This window comes from Cebus imitator, unplaced genomic scaffold, assembly GCF_001604975.1.
Source record: "Cebus imitator isolate Cc_AM_T3 unplaced genomic scaffold, Cebus_imitator-1.0 Scaffold31, whole genome shotgun sequence".
Taxonomy (NCBI): domain Eukaryota; kingdom Metazoa; phylum Chordata; class Mammalia; order Primates; family Cebidae; genus Cebus; species Cebus imitator.
In genome coordinates, this window is record NW_016107346.1 from 6991848 (window position 1) to 7002982 (window position 11135).

The following is an 11135-nucleotide window of genomic DNA, read 5'->3' on the forward strand; positions in this document are numbered from 1 at the left end:
AAAAAAAAAAAAAAAATTCCCAGAATAAGACGAAAGGTACATTAAACCACTATTTACTTTAGACTTATAGCTGCCTGCCAGCTAGGGCCTTTAATCATCAAAGACTCATTGTGTTTTAACATTCGATTTGCTGTATACACAAAGCCAGTTTCCCCAACACTGCTCTTAGGCAGAAGTTCAAGTTTGAGGAAAGGGCTGAGATTTCCTACATCTGTATTATAATGTCTAACAATGACTTCAGAGAAACTCCTTCTCCTGTATTAGAAAGCACCTTGGATGCTCTCCAGGACAAAGGTTTCGCAGGGCAAGGTGAGATACGCCACATGAACTACCCAGAGTTTATCCAGCTATGGAAGTACACACGGGACTGGGCCTGCTGGTGACCTTTGTGACCTTGCTTTGAGAGGTTTAACCAAGATCATCTGCTTCTTAACTCAGCTGTTCCATTCTGTATTCTCTGTGCTTCCCTTGAGCCAAACAGCAAAGGGGAAAGGAAACAAGTATCTAACGGGCAGGGAGTTCAAGTCCAGCAACAAGTCTGTACCTGGGACTAATTAATGGATTCAACTCAGTGTCCCTGGAGTGGACTGGAGTTGACCAGGGAGGAGGGGGCGCATACCAGAGAGGAGAACCATGCAGCTAAGGCAGTAAGGGTTGGTTCAGCCTAAAAGGAAGCCCAACACGGCGGGCAGGCCTGTGTTCATGTGTAGCTGGACAGCAGCAGGAGCCTCACTTCAGCTCATGTGCACCTGTACAACCATGCCAGTTGTTGAAATATTGCAGTACTGCTCTATTGGTTGTTAAATATTTTGAACAAATATTCCAGGCAGCAGATTACACAGAGTCCTGAAAACAAGGCAGAGGAGCTTTTTGATTGGAGCTGGCAGGAAAGAAGTAGTGTAAGATTGGCTGGGCGTGGTGGCTCACGCCTATTATGCCAACACTTTGGGAGGCCAAGGTGGGCAGATCACTTGAGGTCAGGAGTTCAAGACTAGCCTGGCCAACATGGTGAAACCCTATCTCTACCAAAAATATAAAAATTGGCTGGATATGGTGGTGGGTGCCTGTAATCCCAGCTACTCAGGAGGCGGAGGCAGGAGACTCACTTGAACCCAGGAGGTGGAGGTTGTAGTGAGCCAAGATTGCACCACTGCACTCCAGCCAGGGGCAACAGAGCAAAGCTCAGTCTACCAAAAAAAAGTAGTGTAAAATGACTTCTCAAAGAGACCTGTACAGAAGAATGTTATGGAAAAAGTATACCAGGAACATTCTATTTTTTTCTTTCTTTAGAGATAGGGTCTTACTCTGTCCCCCAGGCTAGGGTACAGTGGTAGATCACAGCTCACTATAGCCTCGAACTCCTGGGCTCAAGCAATCCTCCCACCGTGGCCTCCCAAAGTGCTGGGATTACAGGCATGAGCCTCCACACCCACCCTCAGGAAGACCTATTTGGCAGCAGCAGGCCTTCCCTCATATCTCACTAGGAAGGGCTGAGGGGAGGATGTCATAATCTTGCACCTGCCTTATGTGAAAAGTTGTTTATTTTACCAGCATTGCATGACGAGTGGCCGGGTGGGAACTTCAGGCCAGATGGACTTTGTCTTTATTAGATACATATAGACTAGTTTTACCCGTCTTTGCATACTCACACTGGAATGACTAAGGCTTTTGAGTTTTCTTAAAAGTGCTAAGTCTCATGTCCTTGCTACCAATTCATTCCTCTAGGGCATGAACAGTGATATGGCAGTTGGACACAAAGTGTAAGGTCAGAGAAGTGTCCCTCCAGTTTGGCTCCTATGGAAGATCACCGGCATCTGAGCAAGGACAGGCTTAGTCCGGAGGGGGATGGAGGTAGAGGCTACATGCCCGGGGATGAGGAGCAATCCTGAGATGAAGAAATGAGGAGGAGGAAGGCAGGCAGCCCCTTCAAAAAGCCTGGCTGGGAAAAGCAGGGCAACGATAGGTCCATAGCCAGAGGCAGCTGCAAAGTGAAATTGGGAATGCTTTACACAAGTTAAGCTTAAGCCTGGGCCCATGTTCTCGTAACTGGGTTCTGCAGCGGTCCCTGCTGCCTCCTAAAATAAGGTCACCCTTCCTTGGCCTACTACTCTTCCAGGGGTTAGAACTGTGACGCTGACTCCAACCTGGAAGCTGGGATCTTGCTGCCCACTGAGAAGTTGCCTGCATACTGTCTGCCACCTGCCTGGATTTCTGAGTATTTTCTCCAGCGTGCCTATTGCCAGGCTGTTCTGTGCCACCAGGCTATGCCACTCTTCCAGTGTGAGCCCCAGCTCCTTGCCAACTGTGTGTCTGGATTTTGACTGAAGAGTCTGACAACAGGGATGATATGACTGAACCCTTATGGTCAAGCTGGGTGTGGTGGCTCACGCCTGTGATTCAGCATTTTGGGAGGCTGAAGTGGGCAGATCATTTGAGGCCAGGAGTTTGAGACCAGCCTGGCGAACATGGCAAACCCTGTCTCTACTCAAAATACAAAAATTAGCCAGGCATGGTGGTATACACCTGTAATCCCAGCTACTAAAAAGGCTGAGGCAGGAGAATTGCTTGAGCCTGGGAAGCAGAGGTTGGAGTGTGTTGAGATCAGACCACTGCACTCCAGCGTGGGTGACGGAGCAAGACTCTGTTTCCAAAAAAAAAAAGAAAGAAAAAGAAAAAAAGAAATTGTAAAAACTATACCAAGTTAATGAATCCTAATGATCAAAGCTTGGCTCTATTTCACCCAGTAGCCGGGGGAGCCAGGTCCCAAGTTCACCCTTAGACTCCCATTCAGAAGTAAGCAACCTGCCATACTCTGCCAATTCAACTCTATTTTGAGCCAAGCACAAGCTATATGAAGGTAGCCAACAGTGTGTGCCTCACAGGATGGGCAGAGACCAATGCAGAGTCACCCTAAATGACTTTCCAACTGGAAACCTTGGCTAAATTTACCAATCTCTGGAAGATCAACTTCCTCACAACACATAACAGCAAGTATGCAAACCGAGAACATCAATCTGGCTGGGGAACTGGAGGTGTTAAGAATCTGAGATAGAATGGTGGCTATCAGTACCCCAATAGAGATCATTGTTAAGGTGGGCATGACTCTGAGCAAACAATAGATTCAGAGTTATCAGAATTAGATTAAAATGTCAGCAAAAGCCTGCTGAAGGGCTGAGGGGGGAGAACCCACAACTACAGCTAACCCATAACTACAGCTACCTATGAACAAAAGGCAAGGAAAGAAAATGGACTCAACTTATAAATAAAAAACCCAGCCCCCTGGACAATTCTGAAACTTGAGGTGGAAAATGGTCAGGTGGGAGTAAATCAGGTTGGGTTGTTAGGGCAGTGACCTCCTTCAGAGTTTAAGGCTGTCACCTCAAGTTCGTTGCTTGGTAACGGCCAGATTACCAATCATAACTTCTCCTAACTGACTTTTCTTTTTTTGAGATGGAGTCTCGCTCTGTCACCCAGAATGGAGTGCAGTAGTGTGATCTTGGATCACTGCAGCCTCCACCTCCCGGGTCCAAGTGATTCTTGTGCCTCAGCCTCCCTAGTAGTTGGGCTTACAGGCGCCTACCACCATGCCTGGCTAATTTTTGTATTTTTAGTAGAGATGAGGTTTCACCATGTTGCTCAGGCTGGCCTTGAACTTCTGGCCTCAAGCAATACACCTGCCTTGACCTCCCAATGTACTGGGATTACAGGCATAAGCCATCACACTCAGCCTCCAAATTGACTTTTGTAGACAATTTCTCACAAAATATAGCTCTGGAATGTTTACAGAAAAATCAACAGCCTTCCATGCTATGTAAAAGTCTCCTAGCGATGTCAGAGTGAAGTTCTCTTTGTGGTAGATACACCTGAGCACGTTTATTTCTGCTTAGGGTGAACTATTAGAGATGATGTTATTAAATAACACAATGTCTGGGCTTCCATTTGATTCTGGTGTCCTGATTCCCTGCTCCTGTCATGGCTGAAAGATACCATTCTCAGTTGTTGGGAAGCTGTGGTGATCTGGTCCCCCTTGCCCTTTATTTTAAGGCAGGGTCTTGCTCTGTCACCCAGACTGGAGCGCAATGGCATAATCATGGCTTACTGCAACCTCCACCTCCTGAGCTCAAGTGATTCTCCCACCTCAACATCCAGAGTAGCTGGAATCACAGGTGCGTAACACCATACCTGGCTAATTTTTAAAATTTTTTTAGTAGACACAGGGTTTTGCCATGTTGCCCAGGCTGGTCTCATAACTCCTGAACTCAAGGGATCCTCCTGCCTCAGCCTCAAAACATGCCAGATTACAGGCGTGAGCCGTTCATGGGGCAGTTTCTCCTGAATGGTTGATCGCACCATCCCCTTGGTGCTAAGTTCTTATGAGATCTGGTTGTTTAAACGTGTGTAGCACTTTCCCCTTCTCTTCTTCCTGCTCCAGCCATGTGAAGTGCTGGCTTCCCCTTCCTCTTCCGCCCTGACTGAAGCCCAGCAGAAGGTGCCATGCTTCCTGTACAGCCCACAGAACTATGAGCCAATTAAACCTCTTTTCTCTATAAATTACCCATCCTCAGGTGTCTCTTTATAGCAGTGGGAGAATGGACTAACACAGTCAGGTACTAAATTAAACGGGAGGCTTGCTGATCCTGATTACGTCCTGAAAATTAGAAGAGAATCCCAAAGGAGTTTAAATATATTTCTCCATAGAATTCTTGAAGGCAATGACAGTTACATGTCCTACCTACAGTCATCACTGAATTCATCATCATTAAAGCCTACATTTTCTTAGTGCCAAGTGAGTTCTTTCTAAAAATATATATTTGGATTTCTTTGGGGTTTTTTGTTTGTTTGTTTTTAAGACAAGAGTTTCGCTCTTTTGCTTAGGCTGGAGTGAAGTGGCGTGATCTCAGCTCACTACAACCTCTGCCTCCCGGGTTCAAGTGATTCTCTTGCCTCAGCCTCCAGAGTTGCTGGGACTACAGGCATACGCCATTACACCTGGCTAATTTTTGTAGTACAAATGGGGTTTCGCCGTGTTGGTCAGGCTGGTCTCAAACTCCTGACCTGAGGTGATCCACCCACCTAGACCTCCCAAAGTGTTAGGATTACAGGCGTGAGCCAGCACACCTGGCCACTTGGATTTCTCAATGTTAATAACAACATTGACTGAGCACCCATAGATGGCAGACACCATGTTAAGTACCTTACAGGTTTACTATACGTTAAACCTGATGGGTGGGGCAAGCATTCTGATCGCCATTTGCTTTTAACTTTTTTTCTTTTTTTTTTTAGAGACAGGGTCTCGCTATGTTGCCCAGGCTGGAGTGCAGCGGCTATTCACAGGCGCGATCCCACTACTGATCAGCATGGGAGTTTTGACCTGCTCCGTTTCCGACCTGGGCCAGTTCACCCTCCTTAGGTAGCCTGGTGGTCCCCTGCTCCTGAGAGGTCACCATATTGATGCCAAACTTAGTGTGGACACCCGATTGGCATAGTGTACTACAGCCCAGAACTCCTGGACTCAAGCGATCCTCCCACCTCAGCCCCCCTAGTAGCTGGGACTACAGGCATGTGCCACCGCGCCTGGCCTGATCACCATTTTGTAGATGATTCTGGAGCTCAGAGGAGTTAAGGAACACGCCCCAAGTCACACAGTCAGTAAGTGGCAGAGCTGAACTTTAAATCCAGGTCTGTGTGATAAACCCAGGGATCCCAAACTAACAAGAAATAAATGTATAAATAAATAAATCCAGGCCTGTGGACCTGCAGACTCAGATCAAGTAATTAACATCGAAACATGTTAATTTTCATGAAACATGAAAGAGAGGACTTTACCACTAAAGACGGTCACTACCTATATCAGGGAATTATCATTAGGCTTAAATAATAGATGCTTTGGCAATCTAGTCAGAAAACCTTGTAGAAAGGTTGTTACTTAAGTCCAGAGCACACTGCATAAAAGGAATGCTAAAGGCTCTATTTTTATTACTCATCACACATAACAGGCTCACATTGCTATTTTCTGAAGTTTTAAAAGAACAAAACAAAAAAATAATTCCACTCTGTCTTTGTTGAATCAAATATTCCCCTGCTTCTGAATTCGTTCTGGGGAGATTAGAAAAGGACCTGAGATTAACAGCAACAACAAAGAAAAGATCCAGGAAACAGCTCCCTGTCATTGCTGTGCCAGGGAAGCTGTCCTTTGAAGTCCCTCCTGACAGCTTTGCTTAGGGAAGATGTTTTTCTGCCTAAGACAATGAAGCATTCTCAGAGATCTGCTATTGGAAGAGAGAGAAACAAACTATTACACACCCGTATATTTGCTGGTTGTTTTTAAGTTAGTTTTAAACTCTGCTTATTACCTGGATCCACATCAGAAGAGCAAGGAAAAGAATGGAATTCCACAGAACTGAAAGCCTCACTGTTGGTGTCTTGGTTGGGTCTCTGCAGGACATAATCTCTTATGTCACACGCAGATGGCAGGTCCAAAGCACTGCTCTCCTCTGACAGGCTGCCTGAAGTGGCGTCCTTAGCTGCCATAGTCCTGCCATGGAAGAAATAGAACAGTGCAATACAAAAGGCATCACATAGCAGGATCCTTCATTAGAGCCAGAGCTTGAATCATTTTATTTGTTTTTTACTTTTATTGTTTTTTTTTGTAGAGATCGGGTCTCACCATGTTGCCCAGGCTGGTCTTGAACTCCTGGGCTCAAGCAATCCTCCCATCTCAGCCTCCCAAAGTGCTGGGATTATGGGCATGAGCCACTGTACCCACCCAATTTATTTATTTATTTATTTATTTATTTATTTATTTATTTATTTTTGAGACAGAGTCTCGCTCTGTTGCCAGGCTGGAATACAGTGGCGTGATCTCGGCTCACTGCAGCCTCCGCCTCCCAGGTTCGAACAATTCTCCTGCCTAAGCCTCCCAAGTAGCTGGGATTGCAGGCACCCACCACCATGCCTGACTAATTTTTGTATTTTTAGCACAGAAGGGGTTTCACCATGTTGGTCAGGCTGGTCTCGATCTCCTGATCTCGTGATCCACCTGCCTTGGCCTCCCAAAGTGCTGGGATTACAGGTGTGAGCCACCACGCCCAGCCAATAATTTTAAAGGTCAAACAACAGTGAAATCAGAATGACTGACAGTAATCCCCCCTTATCTGCGACTTTGCTCTCTGCAGTTTCAGTTAATCTCACTCAACCATGATTCAAAAATATTAAATAGAAAACTCCAGAAATAAACAATTGATAAGTTTTAAATTGTGCACCATTCTGTGTATTGTGATGAAATCTCATGCTGTCCTGCTCCATCTCACCTGGGACATTCATTACCCTTCTGTCCAGCATATATGAACTATACACACTACCTGCCCCTTAGTCATTCAGTAGCCTTCTCAGTTTTCAGATTGACTGTTGTGGTATCACAGTGGCCTTCCAGTCTCTTGTGTCTGCAGAGCCCCAGTGCTGTAGCCTAAACTACCATGTGATTAGGCAAAGATAGGAACTGTATAAAAACAAATCAACAGTGAGACCTGGCAAGACCTTTTTGTTTGAGGACACCCAGTCACATGCTGTTGTGCACATTCGCTGAGGCCAAGAGTAAGCCAAGCTATCAGCTGATTGCTCCTGAAAGGAGTGGAGTGATCAAGCTTCCTAAAGAAGCAAGAACATCCTGTCTTTTCACAGGTTCTGTATTAGCCAACCAAGCCTGAAGCTTCAGCAAACAGCTCTGCACCAGGCAACTTTGTCTCCCCCTTCTCCCTTCAAGTTACCTAACATTCTGCTCTGGAGGTTTCTGGAAGGGAACAAACAGGTCAGTGAATGATGCTGGCATATCCTGCCTGCCTGCAAAGGCGCCTTGAAATCCACCATCAACTGAGGGTATCATCAGTGATATGAAATGAATGGAATCCTTTTTGAAAACAAATAGCACATTGATGTGATACCTATCTTTTCTTTGTTTTCAGAATAACTTAAATACCAAATACCTCACGAGCTGGGAACTGGACCACAAAAAGAAGACATGTCGACCAGGCGCGGAGGCTCATGCCTGTAATCCCAGCACTTTGGGAGCCCAAAGTGGGTGGATTACATGAGGTCAGGAGTTTGAGACCAGCCTGGCCAAGGTGGTTAAACCCGGTCTCCACTAAAAATAAAAAATAAAAAATTAGCTGGGCGCCGTGGTACACACCTGTAGTCCCAGTTACTTGGGAGGCTGAGGCAGGAGAATCACTTGAACCTGGGAGGCAGAGGTTGCACTGAGCTGAGATTGCGCCACTGCATTCCAGCCTGGATGACAGAGCAAGACTCTGTCTCAATTAAAAAAAAAAAATGGCCAGGTGCAGTGGCTGACACCTATAATCCCAGCACTTTGGGAGGCCAGGCAGGTGGATTGCCTGAGGTCAGGTGTTTGAGACGAGCCTGGCCAACATGGTGAAACCCCGCCTCTACTAAAAAAAAAAAAAAAAAAAGTATTTGTGCATATAAAATACATTATTTGGGATTCAATGCATTTGTACAGAAGTAGAAAACAAGCAATGGAGGCAGATTAAACCCTTCTTGTGGTCTGATCCAAGCAGATGGAATGATTATCCTTTGTCCCAAACCTTTTGACAATGTGGTTCAACTTCCTTCTCCAGAAGTGCTTATTTTCCTCTCTTATGGGTGATTTAATTACACGGCCTGGTGCAGTGGGTCACACCTATAATCCCAGCACTTTGGGAGGCCGAGGCGGGCAGATCACAAGGTCAGGAGTTCAAGACCAGCCTGGCCAATATGGTGAAACCCTGTCTCTACTAAAAATAGAAAAAAATTAGCCAGGCGTGGTGGCGCACGCCTGCAGTCCCAGCTACTCGGGAGGCTGAAGCAGAAGAATCACTTGAACCTGGGAGGCGGAGGTTGCAGTCAGCTGGGATTGTGCCACTGCCCTCCAGCCTGGGTGACAGAGTGAGACTCTGTCTCAAAAAATAAATAAATATAAATAATAAAAAAATTTAAAAAGTTATTGAATTATGCAATCTAAATATTCCTTTTTTTCTGGGCTCAGTGGTTCATACCTGCAGTCCCATCACTTTGGGAGGCCAAAGTGGGAGGATTGCTTGAGGCCAGAAGTTCAAGACCAGCCTGGGCAACTTAGCAAGACCTTGTCTGTAAAAAAAAATTGAAATAATAAATAAATAAATACACATTCTTTTTCATTACTGGACAGTCTAGGATGCCCTGGGTTGCAGGTACGAGAAGTCTCTAAGTACAGTGCATAAAAACCTGTTTACCAGGAGGAGACAGCCATTCTTCTATTACTCTACAGATTCTTATGATTTAATTTCATTTATTTTTCTTCTATTCAGCCACTTCTCTCCAAATATTTTACATGAAAAGTTTCAAACATCCATAGAGCTACCCCGTAGACTCCCCAGTTCACATTTTACTATGATTTGCTTCATCATACAACTATCCATCTATCCAAATTTCTACCCATTCATCAATCCATCATATTTTTAAAACACATATTTCCATTTATATCTTAATAAAAGCTCTGTTGCCCAGGCTGGAGTGCAGTGGCGTGATCATAGCTGACTGCAGCCTCAACCTCCTGGGCTCAAGCAATTCTCCCACCTCAGCTTCCTGAGTAGTTGGGACTGCAGGCATGAGACATCACACTTGGCTAATTTTTTTTTTTTTTTTTTTGTAAGAGACAAGGTCTCACTATATTGCCCAAGCTGATCTTGAATTCCTGGGCTCAAGCCAGCCATCTTCCCACTCTGGCTTCCCAAAGTGCTAGAATTACAGGCATGAGCCACCTTGCCTGGCCTTTACAATCTGCATTTTTAAACACTCACTCTGTTCGCCGAATGAAGCATGAATTGGAGAACCATACTCATTTGTGAAGTTAAGGAGAATGGGTTTGAACCCCTGCTGTCACTTTTTAGCTGTATCACATTGGACAAGTCACTTAACCTGTTTCCTTGTCTATATATAGATTCAAGTGATTCTCTTGCCCAGTCTCCTGAGTAGCTGGGATGCACCACCATGTCCAGATAATTTTTTATATTTAGAGTAGAGATGGGATTGGTCCAAAGATTATCCCTTTCCTTTCCTTCTCTGAGACATTAATTACCACCAAGAAGCCTCTCTAGCCCACATCCCCCAGCCTTAGCTTGTACCTCAGGCCCCCTCACTGTCCTTGCATCTGAAATAATGGATTTCCTTCAGGTTCTCCAATATACCCTGCTTTGAAACCAGCTGGACCAACATGGTGAAACCCCATCACTACTAAAAATACAAAAATTAGCCGGGTATGCTGGTGCATACCTGTAATCCTAGCTACTCAGGAGGCTGAGGCAAGAGAGTCGCTTGAACCCATGAGGCGGAGGTCGCAGTGAGCCGAGATCACACCACTGCACTCCAGCCTGGGTGACACAGCGAGACTCTGTCTCAAAAAACAACAAACAAACAAACAGAAAAAAGGAAAGAAAGGAAAAGAAAATAATTGATGTAATATGCTATATAGAATAAAGGACAAAACCCAAAACAGATACACATACATACACACACACACACACACACACACACACACACACACACACACACACAAAGTGAAACACCCTTTCATGATCAAAACACTCCATAAAGTTAGAATAGAAAGCAACTTCCTCAACCTGATAAAGGGCATTTTTGAACAACCCATATTTTATTGAGTAGGTTGCTAAATTTTAAAAAATTAAACAATAAAGAGAGAAAAAGGCTGGCATAATGGTTCATGCCCAGCACTTGGGAGGCAAAGGTGGGCAGACTGCTTGAGGCCAGGAATTCAAGACCAGCCTGGTTAACATGGTGAAGCCCCATCTCTACTAAAAATACAAAAATTAGCTGGGCTTGGTGGTATATCCAGGAGGTGGAGGTTGCAATGAGCTGAGATTGTACCACTGCACTCCCACTTGGGTGACAGAGCAAGACTCCATCTCAAAAAAAAGAAAGAAAAAAGAAAAATCCATAATTAACACTATACTTTATGGTAAAGACTGAATGCTTTTCCCTCAAAGATTAGGCACAAGATAAGGATGTCTACTCTCATCACTTCTATTCAATATTGTACTAGAAGCTTTAGCCAGGGCAATTAGGAAGGAAAATAAAACAAAAGC

At 44.9% G+C, this 11135-nt stretch overlaps 1 protein-coding gene across 4 annotated transcripts in view; it reads right to left on the reverse strand.

Annotated features, from left to right (window-relative positions):
- The window catches only part of SHLD1 (shieldin complex subunit 1), a 72898-nt gene that overhangs the window by 57329 nt on the left and 4434 nt on the right, over window positions 1-11135 (reverse strand). For 2 of the 4 annotated variants that reach the window (XM_017523992.2, XM_037736906.1), the window contains exon 2: window positions 6354-6535. In XM_017523992.2, coding sequence (XP_017379481.1) covers window positions 6354-6535 — 182 coding nt within the window. Of the gene's footprint in view, window positions 1-5956; window positions 6270-6353; window positions 6536-9050; window positions 9139-11135 lie in introns of those variants that run through there. The other 2 variants (XM_037736905.1, XM_037736907.1) reach the window with 2 other exon arrangements.